We start from the raw sequence: 26,468 nt of genomic DNA, 5'->3' as shown, positions 1-26,468 counted from the left end.
TTAATGTTACATCTATCATTTTCCGCTCCATTGCACGCTCAGTCGTTCTCAATTTCACTTGAACCCTCTTAGTGAGCCTCTAGGTTTCTGCCTCGTAGGTGAGTACCAGTAAGATGCAGCTGTCATACACTTTCTTCTTCATTGACAGTGGTAGGCTGCTATTCATTATCTGAGAGTGTCTCCCCTCTACACCCCACTCCATTCTTATCCTTCTAATTATCTCTGCCTCATGGGTGGGATCTGGGGTCACAACTTGGCCAAAGTAGATATATTCGCTTACCACTTCCACTGCCTCGCCACCTATATCGAACCGCTGTGCTGTCCCGAGGTTTTTGATCATTACTTTAGTTTTCTGCAGATTAATTTTCAGGACCACGGTTCTACTCGGTTCGTCCAGTGCGCAAAGCATCCTTTGCTATTCGTCCCCCGAGTTACTTAGCAAGGCAACGTCATCAACAAATCTGAGGTTACTGAGGTATCTCCATTAACCCTTACTCCCTCCAGTTCCCAATCCAAAGTTCTGAATACTTCTTGTAAACATGCTGTGAATAACATTCAAGAGATTCTGTCTCCTTGTCTGACACCCTTCCTTATAGGTATTTTACTGCTCTCCTTATGAAGGATGATGGTAGCTGTGGACCCATTGTAGATATCTTCTAGTATTCTTACATAATGCTTATCTGCCCCCTGGTTCCGTAATGCCTGAATGACTGCTAGGGTTTCGACCGAGTCAAATGCTTTCTCATATTCTCATCATCATCATCATCACCAGCCTATCTACGCCCACTGCAGGGCAAAGGCCTCTCCCATTATTCTCCAATTGCCTTGGTCCTGTGCCAACTGAGACCAATTTATCCCCGCAAACTTCTTTATCTCATCTGCCCATCTAACTTTCTGCCGCCCCCTGCAACGCTTGCCTTCTCTAGGGATCCACTCTGTTACCCTTAATGACCAGCGGTTATCTTGCCTTCGCATTACATGTCCTGCCCACGTCCATTTCTTCTTCCTAATTTCTACTAATATGTTTTTAACACCAGTTTGCTCCCTGACCCAACTGACCCACCTGACCTGGTACACACGGGCGTTTTTTCTTTTTGCCTTCATTTTAAAAGCGCCCGCCGCGGCCGGGAAACAAACAGCGATCTTGTGCTCAGCTGCGCAACTGCCCCCGATCTCGTCATCTCCGCCGGCTGCAGCTGAGACGCGGTTAAGTGAGATCATCTGACCCCGGAATTTAGCTCGCCTAATTTATTATAAAAAAACTTCTACTCATGTGCTTCACCAAGACAACTGACCAAGCAGGGTCCATAACCAAGCACCGTTCATTTGAGTTCCTTTTGCGCAGTACATCTCCTCGAAGTAATAGAGGGTGGAGTTAACTGCTTTTTATTGTCTCCGGTTTCACTCTTTGCACAGCCATGTGTGTAAATTCAAGTGACTTCGCACGGGTAATCATTGTGGGGGTCGTTACAGCCTCGCCTTGACACCATCTTCACAGGGTAGATTTTTTTATTCTAGCTCTGTCCGGAACCCACGCAGGTAGGAAGTGCTAACTTCTCGGGAAGTAACCATTATCCCGGATACCTAAGAGGCTGCACTGGAAGGATCAACCATGGTAGGAAGGTGTTTAACGACCGAAACGGTATTCCTTCACCGGAGAAGAATCAGGCCACCCTGGTATAGCAGATGCAGCCACCTCCAATGACAGACCAACTGAACCCTCGGCCCTAAGACCCCAGCAACTGTAGAGCCCCTATTCACGGCGGTGGTCAGAACAGCGCTACTGACAAATGTGCTTAGAATCTCTGGGCCTGCATATGCCGCCATTGTAACTTGATCATTGCAGCATTGAACGCACGCACACTGTTTAGCAAGGGAAGCTTCGCGGTACTACTAGAGAAGCTCTCGTACAGTAAGTGGGATGTTATGGTGTTAAGCGAAGTTTCAAGCACAGCTGAACGCTTCGTGGAGCTCACTAGCGGGCACATTAGGCGCTACAGAGGAACCCAAGAGAGAATGAACACGGGGTGGTATTTCCAATGCAAAATAAAATACAAAATACAACTTTCCAATACAACTCTGGTTTACTCTGAATGAGTGTGCGAGTTATTGCGTGAGCGGATCACTGACGGGGCGAGCATAGCAAACTACACGCAAATAAGTAAATGACTCACTGAGTGAGTGAGTGATCGAGGGACTATGCGATTGAGGGAGTGAGTCAGTGAGTGTGTAATTGAAGGCGTAGGTCAGTAAGTACGTCATAAAATAGGAAACCGAGAGAACGAGTTAGTGGGTGAGTGGATGACTCAGTGAATCATTGATTTTTCTGATGAATGCGAACGTCCATCGCTCGATTCCTCGAGCTTCCGTGTCTTCACTTGCGCAGGATTTATTATGCAAAATTATTCAGTGATAACTGCTAAATTTGAACCAGTCAAAGTACATAAAAAGTGGTTGACAAGCATTGCACTCCTTCGTTAAGAGTTTCTGAAGGGCAGAAGGACCATATACGAATATAAGCGTATGCATGACTGTTCAAAACTAAGAATAATAGAACCTCGCAGGGAAGAGTGTTTGGCATTTGTTGAAACGGAAACATTTGCCCGAACAAAAGCCTGCAGCAATTTCTTATATTCTTAGGGGTTTTTCTTTTGGCACATTAAAGAATGTCTTCTCCTGGTAATTTTTTAGGCAGTGGTTAAGATTCATTGTAAAAGAAGCATAACTTTTTTCAATTGTACCTCAGGTGATGGTGTTCATGCCACGCATAGGCGCTCAGAGAAAGTTTAGCCTGATAAGTTTTCTATTAGCTGCAAAGGGACATTAGATCTATGTTGTTTAAACATTTATTCCCAAATTGATGTTCATACGACGGCAACCTACCTGCCCGGACCACAGCCGATATCAAGACACTGTCTTCTACGGCTCGCCCTATCCTTTCCACATGGAGCTTCGATGTTCTGCACGAATGCATCCTTAAAAGAATCCAAAATTCCACAAATGGACGGCATTACAGCTTCAGTCGAGCGATCATAGGCCTCCACGCCCTTTGCTGTTTCCGCCCAATCACCGTTCGAGGTGTCTTTCTTCCGGTTGGCATCCTTGGCAGAAGACATTCTGGAACAAAAAATCTTCGTGAAGTGGTTGTCTCAGTGTTGGTGCGTAATAATTAAATCAGTGCAGGGTCGCACAACTTGCATCTTTAAGGTGATTTACGCTGCGAACGGTTCAAATAATATGGCTGACAGTCGATCTTTTGAATGGAAAGGGAAGATTTTGTTGTCCTCTCCAATGTAATCATAGCTTCGTGCGCTGCCAGTTTTCAGTGAATTTCTGCCTAGATCTTAACCTTAGGTACAGTACAGTCAGGTTAATATGCATTTTTTGAAAGACCATTTCTGAGAGCTTTGTAATTAGGATTATCAATATCATCAACATATCTTCTATGCTTGATCTTGGCCTATATTTCAAAAACGTTCGATCATCGCTCGTAACGATTTGCCTTTTTCAAATGTGCACAATGATGGTGTAGATGATTGAGGTGCAGGTGTGGTTATTGTAAAAAATGGAGAAAGGTGATAACGTAAACATGGGTTAAGTAACTTTTTTGAAAACATCAGGAATTCCATGTACAATTGAAACCAGGTAAACAAAATGCTTTAGGTAAACGTTTTTTATTGTGGCACTTCGCTGTAGGGTCTAAAATAAATTAGACACTGTTTATTAAGTGGTAACTCCTTTTTATATAACAAACCATGAACACAGGTTTTTATTAGTACAGAGCTTAGGAATTGGCCTTCTTGAGGAGATGATAGCGAACTTCATGTTATTTTTTGTTACTTTACTCTGCTGCTGTATAGATGTATTCGGTGACACTAACCCAAATTTGTAAAACCATCACTAATACAGTTTTATTAATAAATCTTTCTCACGATTTTTATGCCGCGGGTCAGTAGTGGCATAATGTGCATATGTATATATGTCGGTTGGCTCATTTTTCACGTTTGTAGATAAACATCAACGATCGTCTTTGGAAACTTCTATTGGGCGTTATTGTTCAGGTAATGCAAGTAATACGTTACTTAAATATTTAGCGCTTGTCAGCAGGAGTATATATCTGTTATGGCTGAGAAAGCAGAAACCTGCATTCGGTGGTTTTGCCCTCCATTCATGCTGCTACTTTGAAGTTACACTATTTTGCTTTGTGTTCCTGAGTGACCTCAGATTTTCGCGTTAGTTTTACTTGTTTCAAAGTATTGCACAAATTGTTTCGATTCCCGTTGGAAGAGCTACAAGGTCCAAAATCCACAAGCACAGTCGGGCAGTGTTTCCGGTACACCGTGACACCAACCCTCCAGGCTTCAGCAGGTAGATGTATTCCCCCCATGACTTTTCTTCAGAATACGTTTTTAAATGGCGGTAGACGTCCTTTGGCAAACTAAAGGTGTAATCGGTTTTTTTCTGTCTTTCTGTATGTTCGTGTGTGATTTGACGCAGCCCCATACAGTAGTAATAAAACATGACAGCAATTTAAACTTAGGCCAGACAATTATCCACTGCTCGAACTGTTCCCAAGCGTCAGGCACCATGGAGTAAAAATATTATTACACGGATGAGGGATACCGGGTGGTTTAGGAACTGCACGTTTACATCATTTTTGAGGTAGAAATAAATGCTAAACAATTACAAATTCGCAGGAAGACGAGTAAAAGCAACCCGAAATGTACCGAACTCATTTTTGGTGTTGGGCCATGATGGAAAAAAAAAGAAAATGAATGAAAAGATGCTTGGAGTACCATGGGCTTCACGCGAGCAGTGCAAATCCTGAAAATAAGTTTGCATTGAAGATACTTTTATATGTTGAATTATGAAAGGAGCGAGAGGAGTGGCAAGCGATGTTAGGAGTACTCTTAGAAGCCGGAGAATGAGCTATGCGGCTTGATATCAGACGACAATGAGATACAAGTGATGGTTGCTCGGTCTCTAAGGGTATACGTTGCGAAAAGAAGGTATACGCATTCATAGTTTCGTTCCGGCATGGTAATTCCACAATTCTTTTAACTCAATCTTGTGTAAGAAATTACACCAATTTTGTTTGTTGGTAGACGGTTCCCGTGGCTTTTGCACCATGGTAACGTCGGTGTAAAAATGGCGCGCCAGTTCTGGCACTTCCAAATAAAACGTGCGCTGCAGTGCAAGTGGCTAGATGGCAGGTTTGTAACCGTCTGTCACAGGACAGCTATTCAGCCTAGCTTTTTTACTTTTGACCTTATTCTGCCCGCATTTTGGTTCTTGCAGTTGGGGACAATGAATGTTTCCGACCAGCAGTTGAGCCTTGTACGGTATTCTACGCAATTTCACAGTGACATTGAAGCATTGCTAACAACTGATAAAGCAAGCGCAAGCGCTTACAAGTTGTCACGGCTCAGATCGGGGCAAGCACAGAATTTGTTTGGAGAACCATTGAGAGCGCACTCACAGGGCCGTAAATAGTCGGCACAGGAAGCAGTATACCATATCGAGGCAGGAGGCACAATGGTACGGCGGGGCTATCGTCACCCGGTAAAATTGCCGTTTTTATGCGCCTTGAGTGATTGCTCGGGCTCATCAGCTATCGATTGTTGCAATTTTATTTGAATTAAAAAAGAATTTAGATATGTGATTAACAATTTCTGGACCGAATCACCCTGTAGAAAGGTATGAGGTGATTTTTGGAAATCGCCTCATTTGGAAATCAGTTTGAATACCGTGTGCAACTTCCTACACAAACTTTGCTGAAAGAGGGCAGCCGTGAACCTCTACTCCTGTCCAATTCACTTTTCCGCTAACCTTTAACCTTAAAGCCAAGGACTTCCATAAGCTTGATGGCTCTATTACTGAGGACTGGACAGATACTTTTGCATTCCGTTACAATATGTCGCATGGTTTCTGGCTCGATTCCGCAGACTGCGCATAGTTCTTCCTGTACCGACTCGCGATTAGTGGCTTTTCCTTTGAATCGGGGCGTCGGTTGTCAGCAACCGACTCGCCTGTTTTATTACATTTACTTGCCCTACTCCCAGCTAACCTATAGATTTGCTTCCTCCCTCTCATCTCTCCCTCTTTTCTGTTTCAAACTCATCGCCCCCACCCCCCTTTTTTCTCCCCTCGCTTTTCCAAATTCTCGTCCGCATGATTACTCCGCCTGCGTACCCATCCCTTCCCCACTTTTTCTCCACCATCACTCCAGTCGCCTCTTCGTCACCTCTATTGCCTTGAAGTTGAGTTTCCCCCTCGCCCCAAATCCCAAAGCCTCCGCCAGCGTTGTTTCCCCCTGACCCCGCGGTGGCCGTATCTCTGTGCAGCTCCTGACAATATGGTCTATAATTTCCCGATCACGGCCGCAGCATGTACACGTTTCATCCTGCTGCCTGTAGCTACCCGTGTATGACCGGGTTCTCAGGCACCCTGCCCGTGCCTCGAAGAGTAACGCACTGCCTCTCGTATTGCCATAGAATCCCTCCTTCTTAATTTCCCGTTTCTCTGCCCTATAAGTCTCCATGGTTTTTTTCGCTTCCATTCTCTCTGCCCACTTCGTCGTCTCTGCTGCCTTTACCTGCTTTTTAACTGTTGTGTAAACCCCGCTGTCCCCTACCGACTTTCCGTACCGCTTGGTCAGCTGTCTGGTCCTCCGTCTCCACCGCGTGTCCACGCTCCTCAATTACAGGTACTTAAACACCCTCGCGGCCCATTTTTCGTCCTCCATGTCACGAAGTCGCTCCTCAAACTCTATCTTGCTCGGCCCCTCCCTCGCCTCGAAAGACAACCAGCCCATATCCCCTTGTACCGCTTCATTTGTAGTTTTACTGTGCGCCCCTAGGGCCAATCTGCCTACCGCCCTCTGATTTACTTCCAGGCCCGCTTGGGTCTCTGACTTCATGCACAGAACCGAATTAGCGAAAGTTAATCCTGGTACCATGACCTCTTTCCAGACTCCCCTTACCACCTCGTATTTGCTGTATCCCCAGAGGGCTCTATGCTTCATTATAGCCGCGTTCCGTCTTCCTTTCGTCTTAAGGTGAGCCTCATGCTCCTGCGTGTAATCTTCGCTGTTGTTCAGCCGTACTCCTAAATATTAATCTTATTTCACCAATGGTATTTCTACTTGCTGCACTGATACTGTTTTGTGCTCCTCGCCGTGAATAAAGACCATGATCCCCGATTTTTATCTGCTAAAGGATAGCCCTAGGTGCGTCGCTTCTTCACCGCATATATCCATCAAGCCCTGCATACTAATCCGGTTGTCCGCCATCAACAATATGTCGTCTGCATACATTAGTCCCGGAACCCGTTGTTCCACCACCTGCCCGTTTTTCATGTAGGATAAGTCGAACCCCATCGTGCTGACTTCTAGCTTCCTTTCTAACCCCGTCATGTAGATCATGAACAGCAGCGGAGAGAGAGGACATCCTTGTTTCAGACCCTTGTAGGTGTATACAGGCCTATTGTATGTTACCCCCTCCCACACTATTTCCACTTGGTTCTCCCGGTGTAGCTCCCTGAGTAAGCTAATGAATTCTTCCCCAACTCCCTCGTCCTCCCGGATACTCCAAAGCCGCTCACTGTCTACATTATCATACGCCGCTTTAATGTCCAGAAAGGCTAACCACAAAGGTCGGTTTTGCATCTTCGCCACCTCTATGCATTGGCTTACCACGAATAAGTTGTCGTCTAGTCTGCTGTCCTTCCGAAACCCAATTTGAAGCTCCCCTAATATCCTATTTTCTTCCACCCACTGCTCTAGTCTGAACTTCACTGCCTGCATTGCTAACCTGTACAGCACTGACGTGACGGTTACTGGCCTATACGAGCTTGGGTTTGTCCTGACTCCTTTGCCCTTGTACACTAAGTTCATCCTGCTCATTTGCCACGCGGCCGGCATTGCCTTTTTTTCTATCCCTGTTCTGATGGCTTGCAGTAGCTTTCCCTTGCTCTTTGGTCCTAACTGGTTAATCAGCTCCATCGGTATCCCATCCGTGCCTGCTGCGGTGTTCTTGGGGACCTTTTCCTCTGCTTTTTTCCATTTCAGCTTGTCCCCATCTATCTCCAGACCTTTCGGCCTACCCGCCGCGACATCTCTGTGTCGCTTCCAGAACATCCTACGCCCCCTGGCGACGGGCCGTGTATGCACAGCAGGTATAAGGTTGGAATAATTTTTTTGCAACTTATTCTTACAGCATCGGCACAGCCGATGGTTGGACAAGCAGATCACATACTCTAAGAACGTCCACCATTGTCCGTAATAAAATTGATCACGGTAGGAAACCAAGCCACACAAAAAAACAAATTCGTGAGGCTTTCTACAAACTACACAAATATTAATCACAATCAGAGCTAGCTTTAATTGCATGCTTCCTCCATAAATAAAAAAATATACTGACAGTGAACGGCCAAAGTATCACTATTTTACAGAAAATACCTGGTCATAATTTTCAAACCATAAAAGCCAAAAGTTGCAAGAGTGTTTATATTCTGTATATTCTTGTGATTAGTGTGCAAAACTAACCTATATGCTTCAGGCAATGTGGCATCGGCTTGTCATGTATAAAACCAAGCAATTTTGAAAAGTAAATTGGACCGCTTTTTCTGTTAGTTTAGTAAAAGAGATTGAAGTTACCACCTATTTATTGTTGTGAGATTTCGCAGCAAAAGCTATCAGTTTTTGACCGTAACTTGAGCGCTCAAAAAAAAAGGACTGAACGAAAGACGCGAAGGCAAGCGCGGACTAACAACTGAATTTTTATTCATCACACAGCACCTATATACCCTCTTTTACAACACCCCCGCATGATCAAATGTGTACTTATCTCTTCATACAAACACAAGAAAAAAAAACAATTTAAACTTGCAATATCTCCTATCATTTAACAACTTAATTTCCCTCCCCGAATGGGGACCTGAAAGTTTACCCACGCACGTTACCTTTAATTTCCACATCTACCATGCTTCCACTAACTTCTTCTAGTACTGTCTTGGTGGTGGAACTCCGTCGCCGTTAGGTAAAAAAACAATGGTTCGCCGTTTGTTGCGCACTGCGCACTATGCGCAGCCAGATGCGTCTATGGCCGACCTTTAAGGCTGGACATGTCTTCCCTGAATCTTACATTTACGCATCTAGTCGTCTGACGGAGGTACTGGTGCCCACATTCGAACGAAATCTTGTACACAACGTTTTTTCTGCATTCCAAAAATTGACACGTGTGATGCATAGTACATTTAGTGGCCTTGCAGCTAGCCCTTTCTTCGTACAGAACCGCTGGGCAAACCCGTCCTACTTTGTTTTTGGCCGAAATAAACACATTCAAGTTGTACCTGGTAGCGGCTTTTTGGAGTCTGTGAGGCAAACCGTGCACATAAGGGATTACTGAGGTGCTCATGTTCTGGTTTTCGGCGCATTATTCAATTTTTTTAACTCCATTTTAACTGGTTTTAGTAGCCTTTCGCTAACTGTTAGCAGCATTATGTTTGGGTACCTTCCCTTTTCAACCCGGTGTCTCTGCGCACTAAACGCTTCTTTCATTCTGCATTTGAAAGTTTTGTCGAGAGCGGATTTTAGACGCCCATTTACTATCCCCTTCTCAAATATCCTTCATTGGCCAGACGTTAAATCTAATCGTTTGAAAACAGCGCTGAAGACGGGACTGAGCAAGTTTATTTGCTCAGTCATGTCTTACGCGCTGTTTTCAAACGATATGATGTACCAACAAGCCCTCCCGTTCACCCTTTTGTGTAATCTAAGAGGGGTTTTTTGTGCGTAGTGAATACTGCGCGCATATGTGATGTTCTTCAAAGTTTAACTGCACATCCAGGAGTTGTAAGCATTTTTTTTCGGCATCACATAGGTGAACATTTGCCCTTCCCCTCTTAACCTGAGTACGTCCACTACCTGTACATTGAACGTTTCTCTTTCCTCGTAATTGCTTAGTACCAAATACCCGTAAAGATAACAGAAGATTCTGAGCACACTTAGTTTTATCTCTGCTTTCACAAGTCTGTCCACCTTACTCAAAAACACTGCAGTGAACACCGGGGCCACATTCGATTCGTTGCATACTCCTTCTTTTTGAATGTACAACTTGTTAATGAGTATCACATACGCGCTATCAAGATACAGGCTAAGTACCTCTAGAAATGCTTTCACCGACATTCCACATTTGATACGAAAGGCGATTTCATCATTTTTTTCTTTAGTATATGCTCTCACACTGTGTAGTAATTCATCCTGCAGGAAAGAACAGCGCAGGTATTGTATGTCGACACTATAGCGCCTGTACTTCCTTTCCTTAAGACCCGACCCATATTGCACAACTTATTTCGAATTCGGCACCAAAAAACGGTCATTCACGTTCAATGTCACGACCATCTTTTGAAGGAAGGACGACTACATAAACTGCCAGGATTCGTGTTCCGAAACGATAGCTCTTAACGGGACCTGGGGTTTGAGTTTTCGCCGAATAAAACACCCGGAGTGCTTGTCCGTTTTCGGTTTTCACTAGCGAAGCCAATTTCTAGAACTTGCTCTTTTCTAGCAATTTGAATGCACGTTTCTTTACTTGCTGAGGCCTTACTGCTACTTTTAAAACAGTAAAATGGAGGGTATTGAGAAGGAAAAAAGCGCCGATATGAAGAACAAGATCATCTTGGTAATCGCTAATGTGCACGGTTTGCCTCATGGCTTCAAAAACGCGGCCGCCAGGCACAACGTAAATGCATTTTCTCTGCCAAAAACAAAGTGGGGCGTGTTTGCCCAACGGTGAACAGACTGAACGAATACAGGACTAGCATCAAGGCTACTAAGTGTTTTATGCGTAACAGGCAAACATTTTTGGAATGCCGAAAAAACGTTGTGTACAGGATTCCTTTCACATCTGAGCACCAGTACGTCGGTAACACGTGTGGATGCGTAAATGTAAGACTCAGAGAACACATGTCCTGCCTTAAAGGTCGGCTAACAAACATCTGGCTGCGCACAGTTTCCAGTGCACAACAACAAACTTCGAGTCGTTGTTTAACCTAACGACTACGGAGTTCCGCCACCAAGACAGAACTACAAGAGATATAGTGCAAGCCTGGAAGATGTGGAAATTATAGGGAAAGTGCATAATTTAACCTCCTGTAGTATTTACCTTAAGGAAATTAAGTTGTTAGACGACATAAGATGATGCAAGTTTAAAGTGTTTTTTTCTTGTGTTTGTGTGTGTGACGGGACACATACACTTTTGATCATGCGCGGGTGTTGTCAAAGAGAGTATATAAGGTCTGTTTGATGAACAAAAATTAAGTTGTTATTCTGCGCTCGTCTTCGCGTAATTCATTGAGTCCTTCTTTTTTGTGCAATCAAGCTACAGTCATAAACTGTCACCAACTAGCCCGCATTTTAGTGTTATTGCCATTACATTTGTCCCCCGTACCTAATTCTATGGCGTGGGTGAGTGCGGTCAGCGTTTCTTCATTGCACTGTAGTTAGCGCACTGTACCAAGTGAGTGATATAACGAAATCTTTCTTAGTGGACCTACAAAATACTGCCAAAAACGGTAATGTATTTCTCCACAAACACATTGCCAATCTAAAGGCTCTGATAGGACCTATGAGCGCATGTCGTGTGCGTAAAAGCAGGCTTCCATTCTATCAAACCGCATACGTAAAATCTGAAAAAGAAACGGTTCTAGACGACCAAAATCACGCATATAATATACAAGAAGGCGTGCAATAGTATATCTTTCTCTCAGAATGCACTAATCAGTATATACATGCATCATTCGTAGATTGACTTACATGGTGCGCGTAAATCTTCGCTTGGATTTCTTATTGACTTCCAAATTGTTTTTTTCAAAAGCCTTGACAATCCCCCGGACGCACGTTCAGATTTTGCTGCGGTATTATTTTCTCCAGTGGCCGCTCGCTAAACGCGTACGTAGCGACGGCATGTACTGGACTTCTCAAACTTTAATGCTGCTATTTAATATATGATGATTTAGATGCTGCAATAAATGATGCTTTAAATGATACCTTATGATGCTAGCCGGTATACAGACTTACTTGCACTCTTCGCCTTTACATCAGAAAAACACGCACGAGAGAATAACTATCTCAATATATTTCCAACTGTAAAGTTACAGCTAACGTTGTATATCTGTTTGCCCTGTCGTATTAGAACAAAAATCTTAAATATTTTTCCCGCCAGAGGGTGCCGCTGCGAATCCGTCTCCGTGTTTGGCGGGCTTTGTATACTCATTCAAAAATGTACAAGTGCTAATATAGTTTCATTTTTCTATTGATCCGCAAAGACAAACTGAAGTTCGTCACTACAACTTTGCACTATTACCACAAAGTCACTGGGTTAAAGAGGCACTGATGGCATTCGAAAAATCGACACAATGATGGTGTAGCTTATAAATAAAAGCGACGAGACTAGATCGTAAACTCGAGGTTTAATTCTCCACGAATACTGATATCCATGCACCAAAAAAAGATCGTATAATATGATCTGCACATACTTGAAAAAAGTCTTCCGAATTCCCTAAAACGTTTGCTATATACACAACAAACCGTTTGACGTCCTGTAAAAGATCACTTCGCTACGTTTGTTATCAGAAAAGCCAATACTATTCTACCTTTTTCGCGTTCTTCTGAAGTATGCCGATTTTTTTTCCTCAGCGCATAAACGAATCCTGAAAATATCAAGGACTGCGATGTGTTTGCAAGACGGGGTAATTTACCTAAAAAGGACACAAAAAGGGCTTACAGGATTTGTTTTCTAGGACATTTCTGAACTCTTGCAGGTACCTACGAACGCCTATTTCAGTCCTAAAGGTTGTGCCGGATATTGGGAAAACGTAATGTTAAAGCTCCCTCAAGTGTCAAACCGCATCTTACCTTGAACGCTCGGGATTTAGCAGAACCGCCGGAAACTTTGGGAAGTCAGATTTAAGTTATCAAACATATATTTGGAGCCTTCGTTAAGCACGAATCTCTCCAAACGCAGCGGATGTATTCTTGCGATTCGAGCTGAAGTGACCGACTTAGGTGGGGTAGGAGGTTGGAAATGAAGCTGCCCTAATTTCACAACGCTCTGGTTTAAAGCGTCGGCAAGTGAAAAAAACAGGATGTCAGGCCATTGTACCGACAAGGGGTTCACAGGTTATCTATTTTCTACCCTACTATGAACTCCTCTATTTCTAGGACAAGAGATTTTAACGGTAATAAAACTTCCCGAGGTAATAAAAGTGTGCGTTGTAATTTAGTGCTTTATTTGGCGTTGGCCCCAATATCCTCTCTCCTGCTTCTTCCGCCCTTTTCCTGCTGAAGTGCACCGACATATGGCTATGGTGGCATCATTAGAGATACAGCCACGTGGCAGAAAATTTGTACTTTGAAGCTTGAGAGCATTGCGCTTTTCAAATAACGAATCTGTTGTTACTGGCCATATGTCGCGCGTTTCGAAATTCCCTCGGAACCCATACCCACTCAGCCACATTGGCCAATATTTGCAAAAAACGCTACTTCCCCCGTTACGAATTCTCCTAGCCCATATCCAAACAGAGAGGGCCAGATTGGCCTAAAAAAACTCCAGCGTTCGCCGTAATCGCTGCAGCCCTCCGTCGGAACGAGAAAGACACGTTATAGGGTATAGGGTACGTCTCTGCTTAGTTCGTCCTCGTGTCGTCATGCGCATGCGGTCGGTACTTAAGAAGGACACTCACGAGCGGCCACGTTTAAATGACAAAACGATTGGGAGAGCTCACCACGGAAGTACCAATCTCTAGTAGCCAATAAGGATCATTGGAGACACGCCTGCGAGTGTGCCTTGAGGAGACGATTGGCAGATCGCGCAACCGCTATCACGAGTGGATGACGAACAGCTGGTGTAAGTATACGGTGCTACGGATAACTTTGCATCCACCACTTGCCGCGAAGAAGACGACCACCTCTTCAATGCTGAAGATGATGATTACTAGAGCCGCAACTATGCAAATAAACAATGATACTAAAACCTAGCTATGTGTCCGGAAGTGCTGACTCACAACAGCTTCGCCAATTAAGCCTGAGATTGAATACAAGCTCCCCTGGTTTTTTTTGTAAGGCCAACTTAAAAAATACTAAAACAAATGCCTCTAATCTTACCTATATTGCCCTATAGATCATTAGGAGGTATGCTAGAATCAGTGTGAAAAATAAAATTCGCTAGTAAAAAGACCTTTCAAACACATTTTTATTGAGCAAACGAGAACGTAAAGAGATGTAAAGTTCACAACACTGCAGTATGTTGATTAGAATTGGGTTTCGGTGTCACCGCCGGACATATCACAAAATGCCTACGTGCCGCTTGTGTGCTGAGGGGGCATTTCAGTGTTATAAAATCAAAATAGTGCTACGTATTCTGTAAATGTCGCACGTCATGGTTTACTTAGCACGTGCTACCAAATCTCGACTGGAGGTTCTGATCCCGCAGCACCTGCCAAAGCGTTCGCCATTGCTAAAACATATGAACAACGCCTAGTTCTATCTATAGCGACCCGCACAAAGGCCAAACAAGAGTGCCAAAAAATAGCTCTCACAGGTGGAGCTTAATTTATACCTCAACAATGGAAGCTCAGCTTCCCTCCCAGTGGGACCTGCGACTGCCCTACAACATCTTACGTAGAACGGACCCCCTCGATCACCCCACGGTTCTTGGCTCTAACCACCGTGCGAATAGAAGCATGACTCACGTATATCCAGTCCTGGCCTTTCCGGCCGCCAAACCCGACTACTGGGTACGGTACCAGCTTGCGACATGTGTTGGTGGTCTCCCTCCTGGACCCAGCAGCAGCCGTAATCCGCGACCGAATGTGCTGCACTGCACAGGATACGACAAGGGCTACGAATTCCCCAGACCCAAGAGTTCTCTCCAAACCGCTGACACTAATTTGAGGCATGAGTTTTCCTTCCCGCTTGTTTCTTTCACAAAGTCCAAAAAAACCTGCGCCCATTCATAGCAGCACACCAGAGCATTAAGATGGAACCAACGTGTTCTCACTCGCTCTTTAAAGTACGACTTAGAACGTAGCAACACTACTAATTCAACCTGATCGCATATATCCCTACCTATTAGACAATCAGGAGCGACAATTTACTGTTCTGTTCTGAAGCGCATTTTAGCTCTTCACATTTCACCTACACACGTAAACCACACTTGTAACATTTCTGCATGCTCGACTAGGAATATTTATTTAGCAGCATTTTTTTATATTACTACAACAAAGCCTAATCATTTTGCTTCTACGTAGATATGTTTTCTTCTTTCGAGATTCTCTTTTAGGTTCAAGGTGTGAAATGTCAAAGCAAGGAATTAGATTTCTTCAAGTGATGTCCAACCATAGCCGTTTTTGCAAGAGAACGCAGTTGTTCTTGCCCGAAAACAGAATATGTTTTCGGTGAAGGGGGTGCTATTTGACGGAACCTTTTTCAATTAGTGCTACCGTTTACTCTCACAGGAGCCACTCTTGAAGCGGCTTCGTGTGTGTGGCAAGCAAGACCAACAAATACACAAGTTAATTATCAAAGCCTTGTCTGGTGAGTGCGTGCGATGGGAACTATAGGTTCAATCAGGATATGTTCTGTAACCACTCTTTCTGTTACGAAGCAATTGAAAACTGGTTCAAAAAAATTACCTTTAGAAAGCGAGTGCGGGTGTTGCTCAACTGTATGCAACAGTACAACATCACATACGACACCGCACCCACAGAAAGTGCAATACACCAATTTAGCGTAACATCTATCAGCACGTTTTTTTGTGAAAGCGCTTTTTGCCTTAGATTTTTGCCCAGGCTTCAACCGAGATCAAACTCACTGCAGCTGGAGAGGGGGGGGAATAGAGAGAGAGACTGTTTCGAAAGAGGAAAGTGTGGACAGGATGTGCCAAAATTAGGTCAGAGACCTTCTGCTCTGCAGAGAAGGGGTATGAAAAGAGGCAATACATTCATTTATAGCGTTTTCGCAAGAGAACGGAATCGTTTAGGCTTTCTTACTAGGTGCTGTTTTTCGTCAAGCATTCGACCCTGCTTGGCTAATTCAAAGCAGGGCGAATAGCCGTACACATCGATTCACAACTGTAAGTCAAACGTTCCGATTTTTTAATCACGCTCCCAGCGTTAAAATGTGCGCTTAGCACACCACATAGTGCGTGTTTCCAAGCAGGTAAATATTATTTATTCTTCGTCGGCTGCCCAAGCCACTCATTTGCCGAATGCATATTGGTAGTGCTAGTTAGGGCAATGTATTTCACTTTGTTGCCTGCCACTCAAGATTTTATCAGGCATGCCTGCTCAAAGGCTGACCACCTACTGTTGCTATTAGTATCGGCTAGGCCGGTACCCACAACACTAATAAATTTTGTAAAGAAATTCTGGACTTGGGCGATCACCCCGGGCCCAGTCTACATTCGCACCATCTTATCTATCGTGGTCAGGAAAGAAACGTTCTTTAATGGGTACGTTTATATGGCAAAGCAAATAAAAAATCTATCGGTGGTTTGTACGCAGAAAATTTGTCCAGAGCAATGACTTCAGAATCAGACCAAAATAGCATAGGGAGGGGTTAGAAGAAGGGTATAAAAATTATATGGGTTTAGTGCGGAGGAGTGCCCAATCAGCATTGCTACGGCAATCACAGCTCACCTGATGACGGTGGTTAGGTCGTAGCAGCGTCAGGGTGTCAGTAGCAAATTATTATGGCACCTCACTTCTAGACAGGGAGACCACGCTTCACACATAAATCGCCGGGCTATCGTTAGAACTTCACTCTTTTCTGACAAGATCGGAGTGCATTGCAGAACTTTTTCTTAAGTAACATCTTATATCTAGCTGTTTTGTGTTGACCTTACTTCAGCGTTCTCTGAGTAACAGTTAGCAGCCATAGAGAAGTGCTTCAGTTAGCAAACGCACGTTGAAAATGGCGTAGTCTGAAAAAACCTGCCTAGATAGTTGTGTGCTTGCACGATGAATAATGTGCTCTGTGATTTATTTAAAACTTGAACTTTTTCAAAAGTGTTGTTAATGTCGTTCTATTACTACGTGACGACCAAATCATTTGTTTCTTGCGGTATTTTGAACCCGGTTTTATATCTTTCTCAGCCAAAGCTAGCTTTGACAATAGCCCTAAAAATATTGTGGCACATTTAAAATTTTTGTAAAAAGTATAGGAATATAAAACACAAACAATGCATGGCGCCGCACAAGTAAAAAGGCGCATTTCTGACAAATGTTACACATGGCGAAGAACCTAATGACTATAAATGTAGCGTAACTAAGCAAAAATTCACTGCAGTGACACCACGAGCTCTTAACGCGATGGCTTCTGTCCTTCTCTTGAATGCCTTTACTTCCACAAAGCAACCGTAAACAAACATTTTTGATAGACACTACTTTCACTCAGAATCATTGTAATATATGAAGCCGACGTAACAATCAATGACATGCGTCATTGAAGATAGTAGTAAACAGTGCATAAAAAAGAAAGAAATGTTTCCTGCAATGGCTCGCTATAACTAGTTTGTTCCACTAGTTTGTCCACTTTAGCAGAGTTATAATACTAAATCTCCGCAGGCACTTCATTGACAAAAACTTTGCAGCCTGCTGGCAAAGTCGCAAAAATTTTTCAGCAGCATTCTTGTAGTCTGCAAGTCTCTATAGAGAAGCTGGTTAGTATGATTGAGCGACAGCCAAGTACTCAGGTGTGTTGTTGGTCCGCGTCTGGTCACATACCAGTGTGCTCTTTTTCAGCGCACATATTTAGGTGAAGCTATCGGTTCCGCTACACTTGACAAGCTTGATCGCAATGTATGTCACGGAAAATATGATGCGGGGAACTCCAGCACGATAAAAAGACTCAACAACACTTGCTCCGTGTCAGCTGTTATTCCGCCGCCAGAACTATGTCGAGCGCGAGAAAAAAAATCGAAATTCAAGGGGGACACAATTCTGCTACCCATCAGTTTAGAAAAAAACGTTTTCTGGCTCGTATACAAATATGTTTTAAATATAGTCGTTTTCAAACTCTTTATATAGTATCCTATAAATTCGGCCATTTCATCTGTAGTCTAATGTATCTTCTTGACTGCCTTTGAGTTTTTCTTAAGCTTGGGTGAAGATATATAATTGAACATTTAGGTTTTGAAGTATTCATGACAGTTTTGTTTGTTTTTCGAATTCGCACCAAGAAGAATCCCGAAAAATTGATGCCCGCTTCTGCGAAGTATTGTTAAAAAGAGACATGTGGATAAATTACGGCGTATTTTTTGGGAAAATGCTATTTCATAGTTTTAAAAATAAAATAAATTTATGAACACACCTCACAAACCTAAGAAAGAAAACAAGAAAAAAAAGCGAAGCAGTGGTGACTCCGCAGTATTTTTGAGGCCAGGGCATCTATGGTGTCTCGAATCTTTTTCCTGTGATTGGGGTCCCCAAACCAACGTCTCCTATTGATGACTCTCCGATTTCAGTGGGACGTCTAGGTCCGTTTATTGGTCAAACTTATCTCCTAACATACACTTAACCTACTCATGAGTACGTAATTAGTGCTTGTCTCTTTAGCGTCAGTGCTTGCCTCTTTAGGCTCCCTTTATGCCACATCTGCTGACATCCTACAGAGAGTGTTTTGGCAATATTAATATGTTCCTTTTCGTATATTGTATTTTTCTACTGTGGAACGTTAACTGCACTGTGACCGTTTTTATAGGTGTTTCTTCAAAGGGCTGTTTTTGTACCCTGAATTTTTTCCTAAAAAGTCACGTAAGCACGCTGATGATATCAAGGGTGGTTCGCGGGCAATACCTAAAGATATACGAACTGGGTCTCGTACCCCGCAAAATATGAGAGAGAGAGAGAAGGAGAGAGAGAGAAGTGCTTTTTTTGAGACCTGTACGAGCGCACTCTTGCGGTCTGCATCAGTGCTGGTCTCTGAGGGTGGTTGGGTAGTCAGGGAGGGCGGGTGGGATAGTCGGAGTGTTTGAAAATGGTAGAACGGAGAGATGAAAATAGAACAGACAGCTTAGGAAGTGACGACAAGCGGCTTACCTTGCACTTTGGAGGCGCAATCCAGACAAATTTAAAAAGAGGTGAAATAAAAAAGACCCAGACAAAAATTGAGATTACAGCGAAATGATTGCGTTCATAAAGGGTAAGATGAATGAAGCAAAGCAACAGAACCGATAGAAATGGAAGGGAAGGTATAAAAAGGAAATAAAAGAAGCCATTTACCAGTGAAGAAAGGCGTCGAGGGAACATAGAGAAGGAAAAAGAACTGGTATATAACCGCAGGTAGTAAAGGAGAAACGGGATATCATCCGGGAGAAAAAACTACAAGTGCAAAAATTGGTGCAAGTAAAGATGAAGCAGAAAAGTCAACAATAGATGGCAGAAATACGGAAGAAGGACAAAAGCGCACCCAAGAAGTTGTGAATCCATGTAAAAAACTGATCTCAAAAAACGATATGTATCAGAAATTCGTAATTGATGAGGAGGGGAAACATTTAAAAGGACAGCACGCGTTGGCGCATATTCATCGAGTGATTAGTGAGAAGTTTGAGGCAATAGTGGTAGAGAAGCCTGAACCGATAACATCAGCGCCACTGAAGACAGCGAAAAGGGCTATAAGTTTGAGCAACCTTGATTAGAAAAAAGCAGCGCAAAAGAGTTCCCCCCAGACAGGAGTTGGCCCAGACGGAATACCAATGCAACTGATAAACCTGCTTGGACTGACTGAAGGTTTGCTGACGTGCAATTGAGGGGGATAGCACTAGGGGTGTGAGTGGGCCCAGACAGAGGTCGAAGGAAAACGCAATCAACTTGAAAATATGCATGAAGCTCACACAGACGTGTAAGGCTTGAAGTTAGCGAAGCTGTACGCAACCTTCACGACCAGCACGAAGGTTGAAGTCCCCGATTGCCGCCGATTTACGATTTATTCGATGGCCGCAATGACCTTTACTCCGTCACTGTTGCTACAAGTGTGAGCTTCGTTTATTAATTGGAAATGGTAATTATTGAACATCACCTTGGAGGGTCGTACGCTATGACGTGTCTTTCTCATTCCAAGCAAGTGTGTCCACGATCACGTTAACGCTACGTTAACGTTAGGGTTAACGTTAACCTTAACCTTCCGAGCAAGTTTTGCCACGACTACGGCGAACGCTGGAGGTTTTTGGCCAATCTTGGGCAGTCTCTATTAGTGGGTATGCTTGGCTTGGCAAATGTGCACAGCAGTCGCTGGGCGGTCATTTCGAGGAAAGCACACACGAGGGCTTGGCGTTTTTTTTTCAGTTTTGTTAACTGCCGGGCGCTCGCCTAGAGGCCGAGATGGCGGGCGCGCGCTCACGTGGGCGCGCTCGGCAATTTCTTGGTATTTTTAACTGCGCACACGAAAAAGTACGATTTGATAAATAGCTTCGCTTTTCAAATTCTTTCAATCCAAAGCGACACACGTACTGTAATAATAAACAAAATATGCGTGCTTATGACACGCAGCGAAGGCAGAAGGACCCATTCTAGATCAGGTACTTCTTGGCCTGATAATAGGGGTAAAAACTATTTCCAAAAACCAGGAAAGTTAAAATAAATCTTCGACAGCGATCGAACTTTCAAACAAGACATGAATACTGCAGAAGAAGCGCCGTTTTTAGGGGTTTGGCGCTTACACCCGATATGAGTAGATATTTAAAATTTCAGTTTAGACAATGTACGATGACAACGGTTTTTTTGCAAGCAGGCCTAAATAAGAAAGCAATGTAGAGTGTAACGAAAATGTGGGCTTCAGAAAACTTCCATCGCTCTCTACTGTATTAGGTTGCGCAGTATACACAATTTGAGGCAAGTATACTATATTTGCCGAACTTCTCGCATATTTGTCAATTTGCTTGTGTAAGGACAGTGTATGTATCACCAGACATTTCCCAAACGGATTTTAAACTTGGCCTGAAACGGCCGATCCATGCACGCTACTTCTTATAAAAGACCACAAAAAGGTATTCTTTTATTGTGTGTTGCATTATGTGAATGTCTGGGAAATTTTTTTTACTATTTTCTTTTCCTCCAGAGGCAAGGAAAACAGCCAGATATATGTTACGCTGAAAAATTACTCAAAACGAAGGGTGTGAGTGTTACGCCTGGTTCGGCGTGTGGACAGCTACCTGGAAGATTTTACTTTCGGTAAGCGACCTCACAAGTTATAAGCTGAAAAATATCTTTATAACAAAATCGAAATTTGTTTTACAGTAATATAAAACATAAAGCCAATATAAAGCCAATATAAAACATTAAATGGCTCTTTCTTCGTTAAAAATAACTTTTATTTTCCTCTACGTTATTCCCGAAGCAGGCTAAGCGTACGCGCAATGCATGGGTATTGTTGCAGGGTGATAAGAAAAACAATAGTATAAAAACTTTGATGTGCAGCAATAAATTTGTAGTTCAACCTTGTTATTACAGTTGAATTTACTGTTGAACGTTGATATAGACCATCAAAGCCTGTAGCGAGAGGAATGCAAACTTTGGTTGGTCATTTCTGTTTCAGTTACACTTTTTATTTTTCCTACAAGATCAAAAACTACGATAGCTGCACGCGATATCAGCTCCAACAAAAAAAATATTTGCTTCACGCGTAGCTCAAAACTTGAAATCTAGCAGAAAAAGCAAAATCAACAATGAAGGATGATGCCACCATATTTTTTTTCTTCTGAATTATTTGAGCAAATCTCGGACCGTCCGGATATTTTCTTTCTGGGATTTTTGCTCGAGTAAGATTGCCGATTTCTTACAACCAAGTTTTACCTATACTCTCACAACAATATCGGATATAACGAGGTAATAAACTGCCCTGATAATTGGGTATAGAAAAGTTCAGCGGTATATGATGTCGACAATCACGGCACCCAGCAAAGCCATGCACCACAGACACCGTTGTCTGTCTTCTTTTCGTATAGTTGCTCCCTGTCCAAGGTGATCATCCTTGTTGATGGTGCAGGGCATTCGCGAGTCCGTCGAATGACAATTGATATAAAGAAACAAGTGAAGCAAAAAGTTTTCTCTTTTATCTTTTATCTTTTCATTGACCAGGGATGAAAAGATAAGCTGGATGAACCATGCCCTACGAACAACGAAGCCCGTCTTTGCAGCTGGAAAACGTCGAAGGCATTTTGTGGGGGGCCGGCGTATTTTGCGCGTGGTGCAGCATCATCAGTAGCTCGGGTCATTGGGCCGAGCTGACGATGATGCTGCTCGGGTGGTCGCGGCAGGTCAGTGCCTAGGAACCAGGACTCGGGAAATGACAGGGTTCATGGAGCTTCGGGGCTGGGGCAAGCAATGCGATGTACAAACAGTCTAGAACATGCGTCAAGAGCCTAGACTGGATGCTGCCGCCGTGGCGGCAAAGAAAGGACGACCGCAAGCTCCACCAAGTTGTTATATCCTAGCAAGGAACAATGATACAAAACTGTTCCACCCAAAGGATATATTTACACCATGTCCGTCTTTACATACCCAGCAAAGCCACGCACGACGCAAACACCACTTTTGTGTTGGTCTTCGTCTTGTGCCAATAATATTACTACTACAAGATATGTCTATATGAAAATAAATAGAAAAACTTATATACAAAAGAAAACTTAAATACAATGAACACAAAAAAAAGACCCCGACATGCCCCCGCGGGAGGGGCACGAGTAAATGCCGAGCATTAGCGGCGTTACACACGTGGCGGTGGCGATGGGTGTTGTAATGGTGGTGGTAGGGTTGTTGTTTTGCATCCCGTACAACGCTGACTCCGACGAAAGCATCTGAAGAGAGCGCAGGCGATGACTGGATTGGAGCCCCGCATTTACCCGATTTTATATGGTTCGAAAGAAATTGACAGCGAGACCGAACGCCGAGAACCGCCCCATCACGGCCCGACCGCGCCACGACCACGTCACGACTACGTCACGATCACGCCACAATTGTTGCTGCTCCCGCACCAAACTACGACGCATGCGCGCCCCACCTGTTGCTGAACGCGATCCGAGCACGCAGAGAACACGCGAGGAGCAGCGGAGAGCAGGCGAGGAGGAGTGGGGGAGAGGGCACACCTGGAACGGCTGTTGCGGACGCCGAGGCACGCCGAAAACGCCGGGTGACATCGTGAGTTAAAGAAATGCTCTGCATTTAAAAGATCATGCCAAGGTGTTGAAGCGTTTTTATTCGGCAGAAGCGATGCATATACATGCTGTCTGTTCACTGCCTAAGACCTCATCCTCCGCTACTCTGCATTTTTTTCCTTGTAGTTCCGTTTAAGCAGTGGTAAGCAGTCAATTTTCCAAAGCGTATTATAATTTTTCGATTCTAAGATGCCGTACATACCCGAGAAAGATCGACCATACTCGGGTAGAGCTGAAAACCTCATCATCAGCCTACTCAGGTGTACTGCAGGACGAATGCCACTCCTATTGACCTCCAACGGCTCTTATCCTGCGCTGCTCGCCTCCACCGTTTACCCCCGAATTTCCTTAGTTCGCTTCTCCTTTGGAATAATGGGTTTCGCTTCTTCTAGACCTTTCTCTTGGTATCCACTTTATTACCCTAATGGTGCACCGGTCGACGGTTCGTCTAACTAGATGGCCAGCCCAAGTACATTTCTTTTTCTTTATTTTTTCTATTCTAGATTGTTTTTGATACACTAAGCTTGTGTCGTGTTTTACTCCTTACATTATTTGTTCCATGGCCCATCGAGCCGACTTGAGTTTGCTGTCTACTTGTTTTGTGTGCCGCCAATGTTCCGCAGCATTAGTCATAGCTGGCAGTGTGCACTGGTTGTAGATTTTTCTTTTGAGTGAAAGAGCTAGCTTACTTTTTATTATTGCGGAGTGGTTGCCAAACGCTTCCTAACCGATACCTATTCTTCGCCGGATATCTCTTTAATGGCTGGAGTCAACACTAGAAATCTGTCCGAGGTAGTTTTAATTATTTGCTTCTCCTAGCGTTTCGTTTCCTAAGCTGAAGGGGTTGTTTTGGCATGTTCATTCGTGAATACTTTATATTGTTACGTGTGTAACCAGCAACAGAGCGCAGACGCCAGTCGTCCGGAGCCGGTGTGCGCCGTTCTGGCGTGTCTCCATCATCCTCATCCTCATCATGGAAATCACAAGCATGATCATCACCGCCTAAGCCGCGAAGAAGACGAGAACGTGCCCCTTCGTGAGCGCGTGTTCTTGGTGTGACCGCTACCAGGCATCAGGTACAAGTTTCCCAAAATACACCCTCTTTTCTCTCTCCTACTGCCCTTCATCAATTGTTGCACCGTGACACTGGTAGAGGTGCGGGGTACCGGAGCGTCTGATGCCCAGGTCGCCCTCTGAAAGCCCTGAGCGACCTCCCAGCGTCTGCACGCCCGTACTTCGCTGCAGCCGCCGCAAGCTAGGCCTACCTCCAGAACACGGCCTCCGGCTTGACACCGCACCAAGGCACCAGGTTTCTGAACCAGAGGTTCAGAAACCGAGGCTCAAGCATCGCTGCCGCCTCAGCTGATGCTTCAGCAGCCCCGTACTCCCAGCAGCTTTTACGGAACCGATTCTCAGGACGTAGATGACTGGCTTGACCAATTCGAGTGCGTCGCCAGTGGACACCTGCACAAAAGCTTGAGAATGTGTACTACTCGCTAGAAGATGGGGGGCGGATATGGTTTGAAAATCGCGAACGAAGGTTAGAGACATGGGACGACTTCCGTCGGGAAGTGCGTGACAGCTTCGCCAGCAGCGACCGTCGAGACCGTGCGCAAAGCCTTCTAGAAATACGGATACAAAAGCCAAATGAAAACGTCGTGATGTTTGTCGAGGACATGGTCCGTCTGTTCCGGCGCGCGGATCCCGATTTGTCCGAGCCCAAAAAGCTTCGGTATCTGATGCACGGCGTCAAAGAACAGCTCTTCGCAGGGCTTGTGCGCAACCCCCCGCGTACTGTGCAAGAATTTATTAAGGAGGCAACTGCCATTGAGCGAGCTGTGCAGGAGCGGTGCCGCCAGTATTCCCGAACGTCGATCAAAACTCCGAGCCCGCCCGCGGCATCACTCTCCACCTCTTTGGGCGACAACAACCTGCGCGAACTTGTCCGCTCGGTTGTTCGCGAGGAGTTGGCAAAGTGCGGAATCGGAATAGCGCCATCGCAGCCAGCTGTCATCTCGGTTGCGGATGTCGTGCGGATAGAAATTAACCAAGCAATTTCTGCTCCTGAGCCCCTTTGTCAAGCAATTTCCTCTCCTGAGCCCCGAACGCAGCTTATGCCCCAAATGAATTACGCGACTGCTCTCCGCTGTCACATGCCCACAGCGCCGACCGCGGCGACTATGCCACCCCCGACGTACTCCCGACCGCATCCTCCTGGCTCTTGGCCACAAAGGGAATTCCCGCCTCGTCCGCAAATACGCAAGACCGACGTGTGGCGCACCGAGGACCACCAGCCATTCTGCTACCACTTTGGCGAGCCAGGGCATGTTTATCGACGTTGCCCCTACCGCGAGATCGGGCTACCAGGATTCCCCCCGACCGCACGCCGTCCTCGTTTTGGCGAACGGCCCGTCGCCATTTCTGAGTACCTCGCCACGCGTCAGTCTTCCGAGGAGAGTCGTCCGTCACGTTCGCCGTCGCCAGCCCGCTATTCTTCGCCCACCCGTCGCGATTACAGAGGCTCCCCGACGAGGCGGTCTCCAAGTCCGCGGTGGGGAAACTAAAGGGAGCAACCTTGGCAGGCAAGGATGCTAGCGGCGGAAGCACTGAAGACCTCCCAGTACCATCGACGGCTGACGATGTTACGGCGCCAAACAAGGACGCAAGGACGTCGACGCTATCACGAGTGCCGATCTTTCAGTCGCCATCGACGGACACGAGGTAACGGCACTTGTGGACACTGGAGCAAGCTATTCAATAGTGAGCCAGCAGCTCGTGGACCGACTAAGAAAAGTGAAAACGCCATGGGACGGACCCCAAATTCGAACGGCCGGCGGCCACTTGATGACACCCGTGGGTACATGCACCGCCAGAGTTAGAATAGGGGACTGTGATTACGTCGCGACCTTCGTAATCCTTCCTCAGTGCTGTAAGGACGTGATCCTGGGGATGGACTTCCTTCAGGAGCACGATGCTGTGATAAACATTCGCGTACAGTTCGTCAGTTTTTCGAGGAAGGAGACTACCCCGGAAGGTCATGAGCAACGCATACAACTGCGCACCATCGGCGACACTAGCGTACCCCACGGTCATGCGTGCTTGTTCGCGTTAAGCGTGACGACCTCTCCAGTGGCGATGGAATCGCGGAACCTATCGGCCCGTTTCTACTTCAGCATAGAATCGCTATCGCTCGGGGATTGGTCACCATTACGCGCGGTGTTACAGAGGTTCTGCTCACGAATTTCTCGAACGAGCGTC

At 45.0% G+C, this 26,468-nt stretch overlaps 1 protein-coding gene across 1 annotated transcript in view; it reads right to left on the bottom strand.

Moving 5' to 3' along the window:
* The window catches only part of LOC144143342 (juvenile hormone acid O-methyltransferase-like), a 31,761-nt gene extending 7,203 nt beyond the window's left edge, over positions 1 to 24,558 (bottom strand). The window contains exon 1 of the mRNA XM_077675109.1: positions 24,476 to 24,558. Coding sequence (XP_077531235.1) covers positions 24,476 to 24,558 — 83 coding nt within the window. The remainder of the gene's footprint in view (positions 1 to 24,475) is intronic.
* Positions 24,559 to 26,468: the final 1,910 nt, after the last annotated feature.

The sequence above is a fragment of the Haemaphysalis longicornis genome, unplaced genomic scaffold (genome assembly GCF_048455015.1).
Source record: "Haemaphysalis longicornis isolate Haplotype H1 unplaced genomic scaffold, Haemaphysalis longicornis Haplotype H1 scaffold_6, whole genome shotgun sequence".
Lineage (NCBI taxonomy): Eukaryota > Metazoa > Arthropoda > Arachnida > Ixodida > Ixodidae > Haemaphysalis > Haemaphysalis longicornis.
This window is presented reverse-complemented; position numbering and strand designations above follow the sequence as displayed.